This window comes from Ursus maritimus, unplaced genomic scaffold (assembly GCF_017311325.1).
Source record: "Ursus maritimus isolate PB19 unplaced genomic scaffold, ASM1731132v1 scaffold_7, whole genome shotgun sequence".
NCBI lineage: Eukaryota > Metazoa > Chordata > Mammalia > Carnivora > Ursidae > Ursus > Ursus maritimus.
The window spans coordinates 79,988,791-80,011,050 of NW_024426885.1; the positions used below are offsets into that span (position 1 = coordinate 79,988,791).

Here is a 22,260-nt window from a genome sequence, read left to right on the forward strand (position 1 = left end):
AATGAATCCAATACCAAATTTCTCACTCAAAACGGCCTTCATGGCTTATAATTGCTGTCTGATTTCAAGACTGAGGTTTCACAGAGAAAATGTTATAAACTCTGCTTTGGAAAATCAGTCAAGGGGCGCCTGGGTGGCTCAGTCGTTAAGCGTCTGCCTTCGGCTCAGGGTGTGATCCCAGCGTTCTGGGATCGAGCCCCACATCAGGCTCCTCCGCTATGAGCCTGCTTCTTCCTCTCCCACTCCCTCTGCTTGTGTTCCCTCTCTCGCTGGCTGTCTCTATCTCTGTCGAATAAATGAAATCTTAAAAAAAAAAAAAAAAGGAAAATCAGTCAAGTCATAGTCAAACTTCTGAAGTCTATGTGTGGTTTGATTCTTTGGGGTTCTCTTTTCAGTTCCACATAGGGGTGCACTGTCCCATCTCGGCCTCTGCCAAGAACTCGGGCCACCTACACCCTACTTCCCCTTCCCCAGCCTCACCCCCTCAGCTCTCCCACCCTGTTTTCCTGGTTAACTCTTACTAAGTTTCTCGTAAGCACTACCACCTCGGGGGGAGGAGGTTCCCCGGAGCCTCTGGCTGTACGAGCCCATCCCCCATATCCATATTTCCACTTTTGTGATCCTCACAGTGCACCCTAGCTACCTGTGGGATGTCCGTCTTCCTCACTAGACCAGAAGTTCCATCTGAGCAGAGCCAGGCCTGTTCTCTGTATGGTTCCCACCTATCCCAGTCCTAGCTGAAAGCAGGTGCTCTTCACGCAGCCCTTGAACTAACTGGGGTCTCCCGGAAATGAACAGGACTTGTGCATCTGGTTTTCATACTCTGACGTGCAACGGCCACATCTAGGGCTGGGTCATTTTCTTCTCCTCCTCTTTCTCTTCCTCCTCCACTTCCTCTTCCTCCTCCCCTTCCTCTTCCTCCTTCTCCTCTTCTCCGTATCTTTTTGAATAAGCTTCGCTGCAGCAATGGCTGCTGGTGGAACCATGTGTGTTGGCTCAGACGGCCTCCTCCCCCACTGCAATCGGGAAACCTTCCCCAGGCTGTTCTGTATTCGGAATTCTCTTCAAGAGACTCAGGCTCAGCCTGGCTGCATGAATGACACCACGCTGACAACAAAGACTTACTTGGTTCCAAAAAATAAGTGAGTAACACTCCCACTCATCTGTTCATAGCAAAAGTGTGAATCAATGTTCCTAGAAACCTGTGTCATCTTTTGGGGGGTTTTGCAGAAGCCTGTCATGGGGAAATTTGAGTGGGTTTGAGTCTGGTTCCCTATTGCTAAGGGAGGAAAGGGGATTCAGGAGGCAGCCAAATACGTTGCTGGTTTTATCTCCTCGAGATTCATAGGAGGCTCATCCACAGGACTCTGCCACCCGTCCAGCCCTTCAAGGTCACCGGGCATCTTGTGGAATCAAAGGGAGGAGGAACTAACCTGAGACTGGGCAAAGGTGCTGAGGCACCAAAGCTGGGTGCTCACAAGGGAGGAACAGTTCACGCATGCCCATTTAGTGAGGGGTTCTGGTTCTCCTGATTGCTGCCTCTGGCACTGGCGTTTTCAGGTTCTTGGATGGTTCCAGGCCTCATTCCCTTATCGAGAGTTCCCGTGCTCCGGTGGTAGATGTGAGGTACAGCCATGCAGCAGATTTGTTTTACTCTATGCAAACCCTGTAGTGAGGGTGGGAGCCGTTGGGGATTTTTGCCTGAATTACAAGAGCCATCTGGCTATAATTACCTGTGCACTAACGCCCAACTTTAAGTTCTAGTAGGTACGGAGCGCCCTTGACTGGTAAGCGGAAACCTGCAACTGGGAAATTTCCCTCAATCATGACACATTACAGCGGTTCTCAAATTTTGATGTGCAAAGGAATCATCAGAGAAATCTGATTAAAACTCGGGCTCCCAGCCTCAGCTCCAGAGAGTCTAGGTCAGCAGGCTTTGGATTATGACCCAGGAATCTACCCACTTATAATGAGCCCCCAGTGAAGTTGACCTGTGTGACCTGTGCCTTGAGACTTGCTGGCCTAAGGGCTAAGAGTTGGGCTTGGAACCAAGGTCAAGTTGTTCTCTGCCAGGGGCAGGACCACTCAGAGTCTCAGTTCCTCCTTCTATCAAAAGGCAGTAAGAATACCAACTCCATAGGGTTGTCATTGGATAAAATGAGGTCCTAATATATAGGGTTTGGTATGTAGTATTAATATTAATTAGCTCAAGCCACAGGGCCAGAGAAGACCAGGGAGAGCCTGGATTTTCTGGGCCAAACAGGCGTTACGTCTTGGGTAAATCTCTGCAGTGAGTTGCTGCCCTGAGCAGAGACCCCTCACTGGACGGACAGCCAGTGGTTGCTGAGCCCCGCTCAGACTTCCCGCACAAGGGAAACGTGGTGCCCAGCTGGGGGCTGCAGAGGGCCCTGAACAGCCTGGGCAGAAAAGCGCTTTGAGACGAAGGCCCTTATGAGGAGGGAAGGTGTTTCTCTGCCTCTTTGTACCTCCCAGGCCAAATGGCTCAAAGAGAAGTTGAAGTTGATGGCTCCTCTGCATAATGGTATCAAGGGAACAATTTCTGTTTCTTCATCTGTGAAATGGACACAGTAATAATATTGTGCCCGCCTCGTTGTGAAGAACACATGAGGGAGGAGATGCATTAAACCCTTTGTGTGATGACGGACACCGGCGGGACTTGGAGAGACTTGTTAACTCTCCCATCCCTTCTTGTGTGAATGTATCTGTAACATCTTATTTGGACAGATATCGATCAGGAGAAGGGAAACCGACGATCTAGATGGATAGTGAGAGTTTGGAGCATTTCTTGTTCTTTTAAGAATCTGTTTCCCCTGAAAGACTTAAGGTCATACTTTCTCCCAATACACCTACCCAGCTTTTATAATGGTTCAACTTAAGATTTTTTGACTTTATGAGGGTGTGAAAGCAAAAGGCATTCGGTAGCAACTGTACTTGGAATTTGAATTTCGATCTTTCCCCAGGCTAGCGTTGGGTGGTAGGTACCCTCCCCTGAGGCTGGGCTGGAGCAGCAAACACAGCTCCCAGGGTCAACGACACACATACTTCCCGCAATTTTGGACCCATGCAGTCATCTTTCACTTTACAGTATTTCATAAACTACATGAGATATCCAGCACTTGTATTTTTGTTTGTTTGCTTGTTTTTTATAAAATAGGCTTTGTGTTAAATGGTTTCGCCCAAATGGAGGCAACTGTCAGTATTCTAAGCACATTTGAGGTCGGCTGGGCTCATGTTCCGTACTTAGGTGCGTTAAATGCATTTCGACTTGCAATATTTCCAACTCAGGTTGGGTTTGGTGGGATGTAAGCCCATCGCAAGTTGAGGAAAATCTGTATACTTACTGTTTCATATGTTTCATATATATTATAATTATACACCTGTGCGTGTATAATACAGAGTTGTTCTGTTTTCGCACATCAGCCTCCCAGTACTGAGGTTATAAGACAGCAAAGTAATGTGATGACCCAGCAAGTGGTGAAGTCAGGGTGGCTTATCCTATTGATACACTTTCATCCACGTTTCCATTTACCTCCCATGTATTTTCAGATTCTTTCTGCCGACAGCATTTAGTCGGAATGTCCCAGGTTAGTGTGAGCGAGCCCCTCCTAGCCGTATCATGTCCCAGGATCCACCACGAGGGGGAGCCACGGGTCCACCTACAGAAACAGGTGCGTCGCCGGGTGCCTGGCTAAGGCTGCAGGTTCCCAGTAACATATTTCAGATTTATTAAAAAACACATAGGTAACAAGTCAGAGCTTTGGCTAGGAATGATTCGGAAAAGAATTGAAGGCGTTACTCCACATAACATTCACAGTTGTGTGCCAGAGACAGACAGAGAGCAGTAAGTGTTTTAGAAGCATTTGCGGTGGACAATGGATGGCCCCGCCTCATCGTATTCCTGTTTGCTGATCCACATTTGCTGGAAGGTGGACAGAGAGGCCAGGATGGAGCCTCCGATCCAGACAGAGTACTTGCGCTCCGGAGGGGCAATGATCTGTTGGCCAGAATGAGAAAGAAGGGCCGTTAGCACGCTAGGACGGGGCCTGGCATTCCCCCAGGGTCCAGACTGGGTGGACCTTGCTGAGCTCAGTGGACAACAGGGACAGTCTTGCTCTCAGATGCCTGGCCCTAACCCCATCCGGACCCTAAGCCAAGGGAGGCGACGAGTGAATTTAGAGACTCTCCAAGGAGCACCTTTGTTTCCCTGGCTTCCGTTACAGCATCTATTCTGAAACACCTCTGACGACTCTGATGGCGTTGGTCTGCTCAACAAAGGACGGAAGTGAGCCCCGCATCCCGTCTGGCCTCTGCTCAAGAGCCCGGATGATGTCTCTGATTTCCATAAACTGTGTCTCAGAGCTCAGCAAAACACATATATTTTCTGTGAAGACAAACACCGGTGTCCTCCATGAGGGGCTTTGGTTTGCTGGAACTGTCTCTAGGAGTCTCCTTCCACCTGTTTAAGTCCACCGAGCTGCACTGTTTCACCTAGGGGGCTCAGGGTCCCCTGTGGGATGACCGTTTATTTCCCTGGGGTAGGTCCCAGTGGCTCTCCCTGCTACCCAGGCCTGACAGGCAGGGCATGCTAATGTTCCTTAAACAAATGAACGGTTTAGACGCAGAGAGCGGTGACTCAAGCCAGGGGTCCCATCTACCTGCAGGAACCCCAAAACATAACTATAGATGAACAATTCCCAACCCCACTCCCGACTTGGATACTTGGGTAGAGACAAATATCGACACTTGGGCAAAAGGACAAGGTATTTCTGAAACCACGGTGGAAAGGTTTAATTTCTGTTTATCCCCCTAGCTCTGTTTGAACATTTATTTTTCATACACGTAGCTAATATTTACTGAGCACCTACTATGTGCCTACACGATGCTAAGCGTTTTACACGTATTCAGACCAGTGTAGAGAGTGTTGAATTAGCACCATGTTACACATGGGGAAACAGAGCCTGTGAGAGGTTTAAGTACCTGACGTTAGGTCACACTGGTTGCACACCTGTCAGACCCGATATTCAAACCTGGACCTCTCCTAGGTGTGGTTTTGTTTTGTTTTGTTCTGTTTTAGAAGCAACCTTTTCATTTGGGGGTAATTTTAGACGGACAGAAAGGTGGTACCTATAACCCCACCATCCAGTGTCAGTTGTCCCTAAAGTCATCACCTTACGGCCCCAGGTCTTTTAACGGGTTTTCTCTCCCCACACTGGAGCCCCACGTTCCATATTCGTGTTATTCAAGAAGCCAGGTTTGGGGAAGCAGGAACCGGCCGGCTCTGGCTGCCACGGTCTGTAATACACCCCCACCTAGGCGGACTTTGTCAGTGAGCCCTGAGCTGGTGGTGTGGGAGGAAGAGGGGAAGACAGCCAATCAGAGGAGCATCCAAGAAACATCAACGTCAGGAAAGAGTCTCTCCTCTCACCATGCAGTCTTTCAGAGCCTGCACATCGCAGAGAGCTCCGGTCTGGCTCTCTTTCTGTTATCTGCAAACCCTTTTCAAAAACTGACAAGGGAGTGCAAATAACAGAGACCGTGTTTGAATACTTCTCGCAGGTGTGTGATCTGCATGCGGAGTGCCCTTTCTTCCGCTCCCTGGGACATGGGTCAGAGAGTCCCAGCGTGGCTTCTCATTTCCGAGCGCGGTAACAGCCTTTGAGAAGTCACCAGGTACATGTAAGTTTGCCTCCAAAGAACCCTCTTTATTTAATCTCTGAGCTCCCGCGACTGGGACTCAAAACGCATAATATAAGGGTCTTTGGTGGCTCGGGGACTGAGGTGGGTCATCCTGGAGGGATTCTGTGCTTCTGAGCATCGAGATCAAAAAGGAGAGCCAGACGGAGAGCCGAAGATACAACTCATTCTTGGCCACTGAGCTGTGATCACTTTTGGCAGTGGAAAAAAGAGTACAAGGTATAGAATCTACCACATTTAAACCTCTTTGGAAATATGTCCGGCTCATCCAATTTTTTGTAACATTCTATGTGTGAGATGCACTATTTCTGTGATGGGGCAAAATGACACAATGTATATTTTCAAGGGATATGACAGAAATCATCTAGACTTACTGTGGGGATCGTTTCACAATATATGCAAATACTGATCTATGTTATACACCTGAAACTAATATAGTGTTACATGTGGGTTATAAATCAATAGAAAAATAAAGGGATATGCACACATGGGGAGCTCAGTTGAACTTCACTCCTGAAAGTAGCTGATGGACAAGGATAAGTACAGATTAAATTTTGTGCAGAATAATTGAGCTTCTCTGATGAACTGGGCTGACTTCTAACCTGTAAGGGGTGGAACTTGTGGACGTGTACTCACTGCTTAGCCTGGGAAACCACAAGCACATGTGAGGAAGACATGGCCCCTGAAGAGCCCGTCACGTCTGGTGATGGGGTTGGTGTCATAGCCGGCAGCATCGCCATGACACCTGACCTTGAACCGTACCTTGATCTTCATGGTGCTGGGCGCCAGCGCGGTGATCTCCTTCTGCATGCGGTCAGCAATGCCGGGGTACATGGTGGTGCCCCCGGAGAGGACATTGTTGGCATAGAGATCCTTCCTGATGTCAATGTCACACTTCATGATGCTGTTGTAGGTGGTTTCATGGATGCCAGCAGACTCCATCCCTGCAAAGGAGGCATGGGCCATGATCCTTGGGTGGTGGGCAAAACCCAGGTCAGACCTGGAAGAGCTGCGTGAGCTGCTGGAGGGTCTTACGCTGGACTGAAGCTAGGCAGGCACCGCGGTGTAGGGACCACCCTCTTGCCTAGAGAGGAAGCCTAATGTGGTCCCTCCAGGGGAACGAGGGCTACAACATTACATCGCTGATAGTTAACAGACTCACCGCTATGTGCGGTTCAAGTAAGTGCAGAAGGTCCCGTGCGGAGCCAGCGTGCAGCCATAGCTCAGGGCCACCCCAAGTCTCTGCCTGCTCCCTTGCTCACGCCCCTCAAAGCTAAAGGGCACCGAATTACCAGGAGGGTCCTTCACCCGATTTGGACAAAGTCTCCTTTCCCTTCAATTTTGATAATAGTTTGGTTTTGGTTTTTTGTTTTTTTGCCTGCACTTTTAAAAATTTCTGATGTGTGTCTTTTGAAAAGAACCTCCAGGTGGCCCTTCATGATTTGTGGTGCCAGAATGTAATAGTAATAATACCTAGTTAATCATTATTAACAATATCTAATCGTTACCGAGTGCTTGTTTTGGTCAGGCGCTGGGTTAAGTATCCCATGCGTATCTGTCATACTTCTTAGAACGACCCTGTGATGCCGGTACCCTCACAACCCTCACTTTATACACGAGGACACGGAGGCCTGGGGACCTTGAGTGACCTTCCCAAGATCATGACAGTAGAACTGAGACTCAAGCCTGGGCTTACCCCTCTCAGAGCCCACCCTCTGTAAACAACTATGCTAACCTTTGTCCAAGGTCAATGCTAATGTAGGAATAAGCTCTTTCATTTTTCTCACCCCGCCCCCGCCAGCCCAGCAGTCCTCCTGAAGTCTTGGCATTCATCACATCCTTCCCATCCATCCATGGCTCCACTGTGGCCTCATCACAGGCAATATCTGATTTTTTCCCCCATACTCCCCACAGCAAGGATGCTTTTGGCTTGACTACAGCATAGACCGTGTTTGCTCAGAAAGAAAACTCCTTTCCTGACCTCCTTCTGCTCTCCCTAAAAATCTGACACTAGAAATACATTTGGTCTTGTGGCCCCTGGTCCCCGTCCCCACATGCAGAAAGATGCTGAGAGCCAGGGACTGGCTGGATTCGGGGGGCTAGGGTGCTCCCCCCTGCCCAGGGATGGGATGCTGAAGCCTACCGATGAAGGAGGGCTGGAACAGGGTCTCTGGGCAGCGGAAGCGCTCGTTCCCAATGGTGATCACCTGCCCATCGGGCAGCTCGTAGCTCTTCTCAAGGGAGGAGGACGACGCAGCTGTGGCCATCTCGTTTTCAAAGTCCAGAGCCACGTAGCACAGCTTCTCCTTGATGTCCCGGACAATCTCCCGCTCAGCTGCCGAGATACAAACATGAGGGTTTGTGTAGAAATCCACCCGCCTCACTTCAGTTTCTCCTCCAATAAGGGTTCCTTTAAAAACGTGTGTATTCGATATTCTGCAACCCAAAATCCGTGATGGCAATTAAACTACAGGTCCTCGAGGGACCCACTTCTGTCCCTAGCAGAGGGGTAGGCTCCTCAAAAATGTGGTCTGGAAAACGCATAACAGGAAGAAAAGGAGCTAGAAAAGGCACAGAGCAGGACATCCTTTTGTACGTTACATTTGGGGTTTTTTTTCCTCCCAGAATTAACTAGTCACTCTCTGTTATGATTGTCTTACAATAGTTTGTTATATTGGATTTTCAGTGGACCAGGAAGTCTTATGCTTTGAGGCCCCCACGGTTTTCAAAACGCTCCAGAGACCCATGTTGCCTGGCCCGGGCAGGTCCCAGTTCACACCACTGGCATATTCATTACCTTCCAGAAGAAGGCAGGCCGGGGAGGCTCAGTTATGCACAGTCAAAGAGGAAGAAGCGAGCAGGCAGTATCTTTCAGACTCCTGCCCTCTGACCTTCTGAGCTATTTACTCCACCTAGGCCCCTGGAGCCTTTTGGAGATCTTCTGGGGTTCTTTTGTGAGGAGCAGAAGAGGAACATAGGAATGAATTCAACTCCCTACCCCCAAAAGAAACTTTAACACCCACAGGGCTCAAGCTCGGAGTCTGTAATAAACCTCAGGTGTGTCCAGACACGGAAACGTGTGGACAACACCAGATTGATGAGGGGAGGGTAGGCAGCCAGGGCTGGGACACTGAGGACGCCCCAACGTGTCCAGCGCCATCTGAGGTTGCCTCTTGAGGTCACAGCCGGGCGGCACCAGCTTGGGGGCCAAAGACGCAGGAAAAGCTTCCTGCTGGGTTGGTCTTTATACTAACTAACAATTATTGACTTACTGACTTTGAAATATGGAATTACTCAGTGCTGGGAATTCCACATGCTCAGGGTCGTTCGATACGACAATCACGGGAGGGTGAGGAGACCGTGGTTTGCTGAAGTCGGGTCACCTGGCTGGTGAGTGGCAGGACCGGGACCCGGGCTCTCCCCTGGTGTATCCAGGAGTGCCAACCACTGAGCCCAGCAAACGCTGCCCGATGCTGTCCCCTGTATCTGCCCATTCAATGATCTACTTCTGAACAGAGGAGGTGAAAAAATGTCCAAGTGACACAGCCCAGCTTAGCTCTTCTCCTAGAGGTTCTCACTGTCCTTCTCAAGGAAACCGTTTCACGACTTAGAGCGAGAAAGGCCATGCTTCGCACTGGGCATTGGAGTCAGGCCTTGCCACCTGCACGGTCCCCTCCCATCGTTTCCCTGATGGTCACCAGGGTCCTGGACGTCACTCTGAAGGAGACGCGGCCCCTTCGCCCCCGGCCTCACTCCCGCGCCCCTCACCGGTCGTCACGAAGGAGTAGCCGCGCTCAGTCAGGATCTTCATGAGGTAGTCGGTGAGGTCGCGGCCGGCCAGGTCCAGACGCATGATGGCGTGCGGCAGCGCATAGCCCTCATAGATGGGCACGTTGTGGGTGACCCCGTCTCCGGAGTCCAGCACGATACCTGGGGACGAATGGGCACGATGAAATCACCGCGGCAGCAGGGACAGGGGCCCTGGATGGCCGAATGGAAGGGGAGGTTCTGAGCCTCTGATACAAAAGAGAGGAGAGAAAGCACGTGAGAGCATAGGACAAGCAGGACAGGGCTTGGGGAAGATAGAGAAAGGGCAGGAAGAGAGACAGAGAAAATGGCTCGCTGGAAATAGGAGCCCGAGGACTTGTTTTCCAAGGTGGGAAGAAGGCTTTCGGGGCTGGGATTAGCCCTGTCAGTTCTAGCGACCCCCCAGTCCATCCAAAGGCCATGTTTACCACCATCAAACCCCGTCAGGGACGGTGCACCCAATGAGGGCTCCCCCCTACCGGTCGTGCGTCCGGAGGCGTAGAGGGACAGCACAGCCTGGATAGCCACATACATAGCTGGCACGTTGAAAGTCTCAAACATAATCTGCAAATCAAACCAAAGAGCTAAGTTAGTGATGCTGCCCGCCAGTCTCGGCAAGAATGTTCAAGAGAGCGCCCCTCGAAGGTGGGCTTGGAATACAGATGCCCCCCCGCCCCCCCGCCCGGCTCTGGGCAGAGGACACTCTGACCTGAGGGTGCAGGGAAGGGAAGGGGCGGTGCACACATGTGACAAGTGGGGGTATGCAGGGCTCTGGCTCCCATGTGACCTCGGAGAGCTCACCAGGCTACCAGCTGACCACTGTGGGCTTCCCTCCTGGTCTCTCAACCGTGAACAGAGGAGTTTGGACTAGGCGAGCTCCAGTGTGAGCAGCCTAGGACGTATTAATGATATCAAAGCCAAAAGACCAAGAAAAGAAGACAATCGGGCTTGGACTTCTCTGGTCTACAGTAGGACACCTTTGACCAGAAGCTCGGACCGGTTGGGAATGAGCCCAGTTCTGTGATTTGCCTGAGGGTCCTGTTCATCTGTTCCACTTTTTCATGTAGTTGCTGAGTCAATGGCAGCCCTAGAATCCGAGGCCACTTTGGCTTCAACGGAAGGAACCTTGATCCTGGAAGATGAGAAATGCCCACTGGTAGCAGGGGGCTCCATATGAATGCCAGTGTCTCTGCTCGTGCAGTCTGGGGACAAGATTAGGACCAGAGCAGCTGCAGGTCACTCGTAAGAAGGTTGTACACATGGAGATGCCCACGGACCTCCACTTCTCCATCCGCCAAACCCTCCCTGGTCTATCCACCAGAATATCTGACATCATTTCCTAGACAACCGTGATTCCCAACCGTTTTTCTGTCCCCACACCATCCCAGGGACAAGAGCGCCCATCCGAAATGACATCCCTCGCCACATGGAGGGACTCCCAGGCACACAAGCGCCCCCTGCCAACAATGACCGCACGCGTGTGTTGGTGTAAGCACCAAGAGCTCTTCTGAGGAATCGGCCATGCCATATTTACGTTTGTTGGTCTCCAGGCCCCAAAGATCCCAGGTCGGTTCCAGGCTCGGCCGCTTCTATGCGATCCTTGAATTTCTCATTTATATAATCAGATATATCATTGTATAATCACTTACATAACTCTTCCTTTATAGAATATGACCTGCTTCCCATTGTTCAGATTGAAAGAGACAATGCACATAAAATGCTTAACCCAGAGCTTCACTATAACAAGCATTGAGCTGACATTGGATGCTTTTATTGGAGAGCACAACCAGACTGGGAGGCTTGTCCACCTGGTGGAATGGATGCTCTCCTACTCTAAGGTCTTTCAGCTTCAGGCAACTCATAATAATGACAATAAATTCTAGTATTTGTTGAACGTTCATTACATCGGGCACCACAAAACATGTTTGGCATTTTGCCTCATTCATCCTCACATCAACGCTTTGAAAAATAATAGCACTAGTCTTATTCCCGACACATAGACAAGAAAACCAGGAATCCAAGAAATGAAGTGGATTCGTGAAGCTCACGTAGCTGAGAAGTGACAGATTCTCCGCTGTATGTTACCCCACATTTTGAGATGATTTCTTCTTAGAAGTTTTTAACCCAACACATCCAACTTTTTCTGTTACATGTGCTAATTTCCAATTGCTTTTGGAGTCAAGGGGCAGTTCCCCTAGTAATGGTGTGAGGACCATCAAGCTGTTTCCATCCTTGGGGATCCCCAAGTTCCTGGCAAGTCGTTGGTTGCGAGTGGGCTGCTGGGGTGGACCTCCTCTCTGCTGTCCTGCCCCATCCCTTTCAAACAGGACTCTCCCCCAACCCTGGGGGCTGGATCCTGCAGTGGCTCTTTACCTGGGTCATTTTCTCCCGGTTGGCCTTGGGGTTCAGGGGGGCCTCGGTCAGCAGAGTGGGGTGCTCTTCTGGGGCAACACGAAGCTCATTGTAGAAAGAGTGGTGCCAGATCTGGCAGGGACCAAGGAGAAACACAATGAGGCGATGTTGTGGGGGGCTGCAGACCCCCAGAGAGGGACCAGAAGGAGCTGAATGAAACTAGGACCAAATAGTATGCTGCAAGCACTCATGAAATGTCCACGTTTTTTCTGACACAGACACCGAAGCTCAAAGACTATGAGTAACTTACCCACAGTGACTCAGCAGGAACCCAAACCCAGGACAGTGGGGCAGGATGGCATCACGGTTAAGGACACAGGCTCTAGTGTCAAATCTGGGTTCAAATCCCAGCTCCACCACTCCTTGGTTGTGCTTGCTAAGGCAAATTTAACCCTTCCCAGCTCGCCTCACTATGGGTAATATAAAAATAACTAGTACGTCTTGGCGAGAACCCTAGAGTTACTCTTTAGGCCAGTGCCTGGCCCAGAATAAGTATTATTATTATTCTTCAACTATACTTTTGTTTAAACTAATCTTTATGCCCAACGTGGAGTTTGAACTCACAACCCCGCGATCGGGAGTCTCATGCTCTTCGAACTGAGCCAGCCAGGCGCCAACTCTGTCTTTACCCCTACTCCCACTTTAGTTAATATTCCTGGGGAAATGGTTTAGTTTAGCAAGTAAAGGGATAAATGAGTGAATGCATGAATGGATGCATGAAACTGGCCTGAGAAAGCTAGTTACCATTTTTAATACTTTTTGGGACATTTCCCGCCACAACGTATGCTGAGAGAGGAGGACAGGTTTCCCTGTTTCTGCCTCCACGCCCTCTGTCCCCCCTCTGCTCTCCAGGGCTGGGAGAAGCCTGCCCTCATGGGCACACTCCGGGCCTTCCCTTCGTGGGCAGACTGTTGGCCTTCAGCTGTTTTGAGCAAAGTACTGCCTATCGATACCGCGTCCACATGGTGTACTTTGGGCATGAGTGTGTTCGCTTCATGGTTGAGCAGCCTCTTTAATCATCGATGCCAAAAAGAACAGACCATTGTAAGAAGGGCTAAACTGATTATTTTTAAGGGCCTGGAAAGTCTTCCCTAGCATCAGGAATATTAGATTCATCCAAAGCTGAAACAAAACAAAAACTGCGAAAGTTTTTATAAATCGACAAAAGCTAGATTGACTTTAAAGAATCTTTATCTTGTTCCAGTTTCTTTGGTTTTAAAGTTGTGGTTTCTAGAAAGGAAAGAAAGCTCTTGAGAGTTGTACTCCTTTGATGGAATAAAAGTAGCAGAGTGCTCAAGAAATCCCGCCCTTCAGATTAGATACTGTGTTTACCCCAAAACGTCACTGAGAAAACAAGCCCCCCCCCACCGGCAAACCTCTCTCCCCATCCCACCCCCCATCTCTCTCCAGAAGACACATTAAACTGCAATTTTAGAAATGATGAAATGCTTTATTCATCACAATTCTCTAGGTGCCTGCATTCCGAGATGCTGTCGGCCCCACGGAGAAACTCTTAGAGCATTTCCTGCTGCTATTTTTAACTTCTCCTCCGTGCAAACAGCAGCCTGAACCAATCTGGCATCTCAGACTAAGAAACTGAGTGAAATGCAATTGTTGTAGAGAAGTAGAGTCCTGAGCACTATTACTGATAAATTCTAGCAATACTGTTTTCTATTAAACTGGTGTGATTGCGTGTGTGTGTGTGTGTGTGTGTGTGTGTGTGTGTGTGTGTGTGTGTAGGGAGCTGACAAATAAAAGTCCAGATATCGTGTTCTAATATTTTGCTACAGTAAAAAAAATTAATGTCATTTTCTCATTAGTCTGTCTGCTTTTTCTCCAATCACTTGTGTTTCTATGATGTCTAATAACAAACATTAAAATCCTAGAATTTGGGGTGGCTAGGTGGCTCAGTCGGTTAAGTATCCGAATCTTGATTTCCGCTCAGGTCATGATCTCAGGGTCATGAGATCGCTGGGTGTGGAGCCTGCTTAGACTCTCTCTCTCCGCTGCCCCTCCTACCCTCCCCACCCTCATGTGCCCTCTCTCTCTCTCTTTTAATCTGAAAAAAAAAAAATCCTAGGACTTAACTCTTCCCATAAGCTCTTTTATATGAAATTGGGAGATAAAGCAACAAAGAGAGGCAATTTCTAAAATACTTATTTAAAAATTTTTGTCGGTTGCTTGTGCTTCAATATACTGGGGAACATTAGGAATGTACCGAACTTGCAATGTCATGGCTCCCGCTTCTATAGTGAAAACTAAAACACTTAAAAAAAAGGTTCAGGGTGAGTGAATGAAGAACTTTCCGGCGTGGGTGGGGCAGAGCTGCTCCAGCTTCCCTCCTCCGCTGGGAGGCACAGCCTTTCGGCTGCCAGTGAGAGCAAGGGGGGTGGGGGAATCATTCTCCTGGCTGCTGGCCCGGGAAGGTAATCCAGCTGACTGAGACAACAGACTATTAATTCCCACCACAGGCAAAGGGCTGCTGTTCTCCGCAGAACAGTCTCCCTCTAATTAGTTTATAAACCCTGTCAGGCAAGGGATAATTTTTTTAAGAAGCATTTCAGGATTTTTTTTTCAACAGTAGCAAGATGTTTTGAACCAGGGCCACAGAAATTATGCTTCTTGAAGGCTCGACCTCCAGAGAAGCTCCCAGTACCTTTTCCATGTCGTCCCAGTTGGTGATGATGCCGTGTTCTATCGGGTACTTCAAGGTCAGGATTCCCCTTTTGCTTTGTGCTTCGTCACCCACGTAGCTGTCCTTTTGTCCCATTCCCACCATCACTCCCTACAAAGATTCAGCACAGCCTGAGTCAGCCTCCCCAGAACTTGTATGCTCCAATCACGAAGAGTTAAATCATTGCCATAGGAAGTTCCTTGTTCGCTGCCAGGACTTGACATTCTGTCTACGGTCACTATGCTCGTAAACAACGTCCCTCAGTTGATGGCAACAGCCCTGAATCAGTCTCTAAGCAGCAGAGGGCCCAGAGGGTGAAGCAACTTTACACTGTATTTTTTTTTATCCGCTCTGTTTCTTAACGAGCTCTGTTAGGCCAGAGACTGCCCTTGTCTTTTTCGCCACTAGAACAGATTGCCCAGCAAGCATTTATCACTCAGTAATTACCTGTTAAACGAACGTATGAAACTTCACATATTAGTTACATGGCACTTTGCTTCTTATAAATCCTTGGAACTACACTGTTAAAGTTGTCACCCGCCGAAGAGATGTGAATATTTTCTAACCATTATAAGCAAAAGCATTATATCGACAAATGACCACTCAGTGCTTGATTTCTAATAAATAAAAATCCATACCAATCAACATTAAGACATTTACCTAAACTAGTCAGAAGTGTTTTCTTAATCATTAAAGTGAAGCTTAAACAAACAACAACAAAAGAAAGGACATTCTTGTTGGGATTTTTTAATGGCACTGGAATGATTGTTTCAGAATTGCCAAACAGTCATGGCTGCTAGAGAGCCGTAAATGGTGGTTTGTGCAAAATATTTCCATCCCACACAGTTCAACAAAGAGACAGGTTTCAGATTTCATTCATTGGAAGAGGCCATTATTTATTCTTGTGACTATATGCCAAACCAAGAGCCCAATAAGCAACTACATTGCTGATGCGAAGGAGAATTTCTAAGGTGAAATTCTCTGTTTTTACCATGTGGCTGCCCCCAACATTTTGTTTATACATAATGTCCCCTAAAATTACCATGTGGCTGTCCACGCATATGCCATTGACCCCTACAATATGTAAAATTACATCTGGTAGCAAAGCCTCCCCTCATCTAATATCAGGATCTTTGAGAGTGAGTGACCTAGGCATTCATTTTCGTTTCCTTCCAAAGACTGGTTGTGGTAGGCATTACTAGGTAACTCACAGTATTTCTGATGATGATAATGATTGTATTGAGACAAAAAGGAATTGTGAAAAAAGGTTAACTTTATGTCTGATAGACACCCACCAGAAAATCTGTCTATGTGATATATGAAATTCATACTTATTCCTAGACATCAATCATCAGAGGTATGTTTTTAACAAGGTTACATAATTTCTGGGCAGAGAGGAAGAGACAGTCTGTGGATACTCACGGACACACAGACCTAGAAGGACCTAATCTATACCCCCATTTCTCTCTATTCCAGTCAGAATTTCTTTTATTGAATACATTTCATGTGCAACATTGTGTGAGTTTTAGGTGCACAGCTGTTATCTTGATGCATTTATGTATTATATGTTGTCATGTGATTGTCAATGTAGCGATAATTATCAAGTTAGGTAATTATAGTACGATATTGCTCACCTGATGTCTGGGGCGTCCCACGATGGATGGGAAAACAGCCCTGGGAGCATCGTCCCCAGCAAAGCCGGCCTTACAGAGCCCAGAGCCATTGTCACACACCAGGGCAGTGCTGTCCTCTTCTTCACACATTTTGGCTGGAGCTGCTTCACACTGTCCTACGGGAACAGGGAGGAAGCCCACCCAGCTGTCACCCAGCAATCGTGGCCCTTAACTAAGCACTCCTACTCTGTCCTCCTAGAGTACAGACTTCCATGTTCCTACAACTGGCCTCCAACACAGTGTGCTCAGAAGCTCTCTAAAGAACGACCAAGCAAGGGGCGCCTGGGGGGCTCAGTCGGTAAAGCATATGCCTTTGGCTCAGGTCATGATCTCGGGGTCCTGGGATCGAACCCCACATTGGGCTCCCTGTTCAGCCAGGAGTCTCCTTCTCCCTCTCCCTCTGCCCCTCCCCCTGCTCGTGCTCTCTCTCTAATGAATAAATAAAATCTTTAAAAAAAAAAGAAGGAGGAGGAGAAGAAGAATGACCAAGCAAGTGAATGAACGAACAACTGTAGAGCACAGATGGAAATATCAGACTGTGAGACCAGATCTTCAGGGAGACAAGTCACTTGTCATATGTCAAAGAAGTTTCTGGAATTTGCTGTCTGTATCAACCCAAACACATTTTTCTAGATAGGTTATGATGTTTAAGTATTTTCTTAACAAGGTAAATTTTGAGGGATGGGCAGCAGGGGAAAATTTGGAAATGTTGAGATGTTAAAACATTTAATGTAAAGTGTTGAGTGTTGAAAAGAAAAATCTCTTCTTGGTCCTGAGAACAGTTATTTTACCTTTGGAAAAACATGAGCCAATTGAAACTTTCTAAGAAGGTGCTTTAAATTGTAGGGGCCACCGTTATTCTCCATTAACAAAAATCACAGATGGGGCACCTGGGTGGCACAGCGGTTAAGCGTCTGCCTTCGGCTCAGGGCGTGATCCCGGCATTGTGGGATCGAGCCCCACACCAGGCTCCTCTGCTATAAGCCTGCTTCTTCCTCTCCCACTCCCCCTGCTTGTGTTCCCTCTCTCGCTGGCTGTCTCTGTCTCTGTTGAATAAATAAATAAATAAATCTTTTAAAAAACAAAAAAAAACAAAAATCACAGGTAACCTAAACATTCAAGTGAGGGACAGTCTAATAAATTGCAAGTCTGGTAGAAGAACACCTGCTGCCATTAGGAAAGCTGAAGGAGAGGGAAAAGTGTATTCCATGTAAGAATAATAGATTAGAAAAAATCACATTGTACAATCCTATTTAAAATGTATTTTTATGCATTGAGAAAAGATTAATTGTATTTACCAAGACGTTGATGGGTATTATATTGAAGCAGTGGATTTTGTAGGTGTGTTTAATGATCTTCTCTGGGTCCTGTCATATTTTCTAAATTGAGCATGTATTCTTTTAGTAATAAAACAATATTTTTAATATCCTACTCTTACGCTTGGATCCTATCACCAAATTTGAAAGGTTTGGAATGAAAGTAGTAACTTTGTAGCTTTGGGAAATTGAAGGTTTGTTAGAGAGACCATTTTCATTCAATGCCCTCATTTTTATTAATGAGAAAACCCAGAGGAAGTGTTTTGCTCAAGGGGACACAGGACATTGGAGGCAGAGTTGAATCAGAGATCAGGTCCCTTTGGCTACCCCCTTGACTTTCAGTTTAGATTCTCTTCCATTTTTCCAAGCAGAATTAGGTGGAAATATCTCATAAAGAAAGGGACACCCAGAGTTCTCTGCTCAACTTTGAGATTTTAAGATTTCAAGCTGAGGAAGATTTTTCTAAGTTGGTGAACTCACTGCACACCCAGACCCAGATATAAAAGGCAATTCCTTTAAGGAAATTTCTGGGGTGTGAGAAAAGAAACAAAACAAAACAAAACAAAACAAAATGCTTTGCTGTTGGAGTTCTTCCAGATCATTCCCAGGAAATCAGTGCTGTATCTTTCCAGATGCTGTGTAACCCTTTGCAAAGAGCATGAACCTCAAATGAGACCATGCATTTTAAAATCTGGAACAGGTGTTATTCTCTCCAATTGACAAACAAGGAAATTAAGACTCAAGGAATTGAAGTGACTTGTCCAAGATCCCAACACTGGTAAAGTTAGGAGAAGACAGAGCGTGTTTTGTTACGGGCTTGTACTCTGCAGTCAGACTGCCTGGGTTGGAGTCCAGACTCCACCCCTTAGAAGCTGTGTGACTTTGTAAAACATTTAACATCCCTAAATCACAGTTTCCTTCTCTGTAAAGCAATAAGAATATCAGTACATGCTATATAGAGTTCCTATGATGGGGGGGTAGATTTTTTTTAAAAAGCATTTAAAATAATTTGTAGTGGCATACACATTATGAGTTCTCGATAAAGGTTAAAGTTATATGATTCCTAGTATCCTTATGTAATTATCCTCATTATCCGGATCTCTGTATTTCTAGTCTTTGCTTTCTTTCCATACTGCCTCCAGGCATAGCATGGAGATCCTGGACCTGTGGATTCCACTTGTAAGAATGGAAAACAAGGAGGATCGAAGACNTTTCCATCCCCAGCCATCCCTTCCCTTCCCAGACACTGGGTTCTGTTCGGCACTCGTGCGATCTGGCTTCAGTCCTCGCAGAGTGAGAAGCTGGAGGAGAAGTGAGAAATGCAGAGGAGACAAGACAGAACAGGCAGGGAGAGTCAGAGGCATGTGCGAGGGGCAGCCAGCTCCAAGCCGCAGGCTCCCGTGGGTGCGCTAAGCAGACTTTCCAAACCAAAAGAGTTGAAAACAGGACGAATTATGTGGAAATAGGACACTCTGAAAATGTGACGGAGAAGACCACCGTGAGTGCACATGTCCTAACTCTCTTCGCGTCCAGGAGGGCTTGGCGGGGAGTGTTTGGATATGTTGCAGAAAGGGAGGCTGACTTTCAGCATCAGTAAGCATGCAGGAAAAAAAATCTCGAAATTCAATAAATGTGTTTTTATTCAGCAAAAAATGTCCAGAAGGGATTTTCTAATCTCTCGGATGAGCACTGTCATCAGGGAAGAAGTCTCTCTGTCCCCGGAAAGGCTGGGTGATTTACAACCCTTATCTATAACCTGAATGAGCAGCTCGGTTTGGAGCAAAGCATTTCCTAATTAGGTAAAATACACTCGAGTGTCTGCTTTTGGAACTGCCCCCTGGTCAGGGGGGCTGCTCCAACTGCCTGTCATGCATCTTGTGCCAAAAATGAGTAGTTAGTGGCAGGGCGGGGGCGGGGTGGGGGCGGGGTGGGGGCAGCGGCTGAGGGGAGGAGGGAGCACTACAGTTCCCAGCTCATCCTTCTTGAAATGCAAACCATATTTAGTCATGGATCACAAAATGAAAGGAAAATCTCAGTGTGGAAACGCCAGTCCGGGCTGAAGCAGCCCAGCCCTGATTTACAGAGAAGTTGAAGTTCAGCCTGGGGTGGCAGGGCTGGGCTCCGTAGTCCTGCCTGCCTCACCAGGGTGAGAGAAATGCAAACCAGACCTGCCATAGGCTGAGACTGGAGCAGCTGTCAGATGCACGCCCTGCTCCCTCCCTCTTTATTCACAGAGAGTCAGTTGGTTTCCTGCTGCACTCTGCTGCAAATGACCAGTGGGCCGTGTAATGCCCGTCCTGAAGCGTAAGTTCACGGACAGTCTCAAGAGACATGCTTTTCCTACAGACCACACTACCAATCAGAGCCCAGGATCCCAGATGCAAACACACACATAGTCAACACCAAAGACCAGGCAACTAGACTCTGTTCACTTCTAAAACCCACTTCCAGGCACCTTGGCTGCACCAAAAACAGTCCAGTGAGAAATCCCCACACCAAACCTAACCGCAAACAAATGCTGGAGTTTCCAGTGTCTAAATATAAATAAATTTCCTGGAAATAGCTAGACTGCATCTCTGAAATGCCCTGCAAGATCCAGGCTGCTGATTTAGTATAAAGAGATTCTGCAGGTGACACACAGATTCCGTTCCCTCTCCCCCACACCCAGCTGCATCTTTGCTTTGTTTTTGATGTTAGATAATTAGAAGCTAAGAGCTACAATCATTTCACTACTACAGTGTTCATTCAGAAATTTCAGAGAGTGCACCAGCCCAGCCAAATCTCCGTGGATGACGTCTGGTTGTGCTGAGTAATATCAGAGCTGCTGGGATCTGGGTCCGTGCCACTTACCCTGACGATGCTCGGCTGGGCTTCTCCGCTCTGGGTGGTGTTCAGGGAAGCTGAACGCTGAAGGGTTATATAGCCCCTTGGCCTGCTTCCCTCCCACTTGCTTCCCAAACAAGGAACAAAGACAGACTTGGGCCCAACGTTCAGGCTAACACAACCATATAGGGACCTCAGCACAAAACTCTCTAATCTGGGTGGCCGGAGGTCTGGGTCTCTTCCACCGCATTCCACTGCTCTGCTCAAGAACGGGAGGCAGTTCGGCTGCCTGAGGGAGATAAACACCCCAAGCCTTCGGAGCCACTGCTGAGAAGCCCAGAGACACTGAGCTGGTGCAATGGGGCAGAAGCAGGTCCAGGCTGTGCATTTCTGCCGTTGCGCTGGCGGGTAGGGCATCTCCTAGTGAACTGAGCACGGGGAGGAGTGGCCTCAAGAAGTAGGGACTTTAAAACCTTCTTCTACAAAGGTGGCCTGCAACGACGATATTGCTTCAACTGTTCATAAATAGAGCGAGTGCCGTGATTTAAGGGCCGTCATGGTGTGTTTCTAAATCGAGTCCATGTGTGGTGTTCATGGACATAAGAATTGAGGTGTAGACAGCATTGACGGGCCCATGTTTCCCAGAGGAGCTTGGGAGTCAGCATGACCTTAGCCACTTTAGTCCTTTGGCACATCGGAAATGTCCACCATATGTCACAGTGATTTAGCAGAACGATGAGGGGCCACTTTTGACCAGAGCCCGCACAGCGCCCTGTCACAGAAGCAACTTGGGAGAGAAAGAGGCATGTCTAAGGGGGTGGGGGGTGGCTCTCTCGGACCCCCCTCTCTACCTGCTGACCCATATGACAGGTGACAGAGAGAAACAGGCGACCCAGGCAGTTCTCAAAGACAGGTAGTCAACAGGCATGAATCTGGCTTTAAGTTCTCATTCCCGAGGGTCCGTGCATAGCTTCAGGGTTTGACATTTGTCAAGCCAGGGTTCTAACTAAATTCGCAGTAGAAATCTTGTTGGTGGGTATCATGAGTATTTCTGGACTGCTGATACGTGAGAACAATGCCAGAATGAATGGCCTTGTGTTACAGCTGCGGCGAGCTGCTCACGCACGTTACCGGGTCTGGCACATTGGATTCGTGGTACCCAAGCACATACCCGTGTATTCATCTTGGAGAAATGGTACTGTTGATTATTTGAAATTTCAAATGGCTTAAGACTACATAAATCATAACAGGTTTCTCTGTGTTTTTCAGAATCTGTCAACTGGGTCTAGTTTTAATCAACCAGAAAACACAACGGTGTGAATGTTCAAATATGAAGACTTCACAATATAACATAAAATTGGGTTTGGGGGACTAAGCCAGTGTTTTTTAATCCCAGGGACCATGTGAAGCAAAAATTCCTTGTTTTCCTGCTTGGAGGGCAATTTGACTAGAGGTCGTATTCCCGTCTCAGGTAGTGTCTGTGTCATGCTTGGTAACTTCGTAAAGTGAATATTCCTTTAAACACCAAAGACAAGAGTTGTGGTATTCACCTTATTAATTTTTACATTAACTTCTTCCTTGATAATAGTAGTATACATCCACAGCCCTGATAATAACCAGACTACGATGTAAACATACAAGGAGACTTAAGATTTAGTTTTTCTTACGAGTTTTTTCCCTTTTTTCCTTTCTCCCTCCTCCCTCCTTCTCCCCTTCACTTCCCTCCTCCTTCCTCCTTCCTTCTCTCCCCCCGCCCCCGTAACCTCTCTCTCTCTCTTTCTTTTCTTCATCTATGATACTAACCAGGGAGGACCCTTCCCTCCTCCTTCCTCCTTCCTTC

General features: G+C 47.7%; 1 protein-coding gene and 1 long non-coding RNA gene across 2 annotated transcripts; one reads left to right on the forward strand and one right to left on the reverse strand.

Moving 5' to 3' along the window:
• Window positions 1-1,058: 1,058 nt before the first annotated feature.
• LOC103661932 lies at window positions 1,059-3,823 on the forward strand. The gene is made up of 2 exons (XR_568331.2): window positions 1,059-1,142; window positions 3,568-3,823. It is a non-coding gene; the product is annotated as an uncharacterized LOC103661932 (long non-coding RNA).
• On the reverse strand, window positions 3,723-20,522 carry ACTA2 (actin alpha 2, smooth muscle). Its single transcript, XM_008689605.2, has 9 exons — window positions 20,448-20,522; window positions 16,243-16,397; window positions 14,591-14,719; window positions 11,896-12,006; window positions 10,002-10,086; window positions 9,484-9,645; window positions 7,859-8,050; window positions 6,478-6,659; window positions 3,723-4,015 (listed from the first exon to the last, which is right to left on the reverse strand). The coding sequence occupies exons 2-9, from the start codon at window positions 16,369-16,371 to the stop codon at window positions 3,872-3,874; spliced, it is 1,134 nt and encodes a 377-aa protein (XP_008687827.1). The 5' UTR covers window positions 16,372-16,397; window positions 20,448-20,522; the 3' UTR covers window positions 3,723-3,871.
• Between the last annotated feature and the right edge of the window lie 1,738 nt (window positions 20,523-22,260).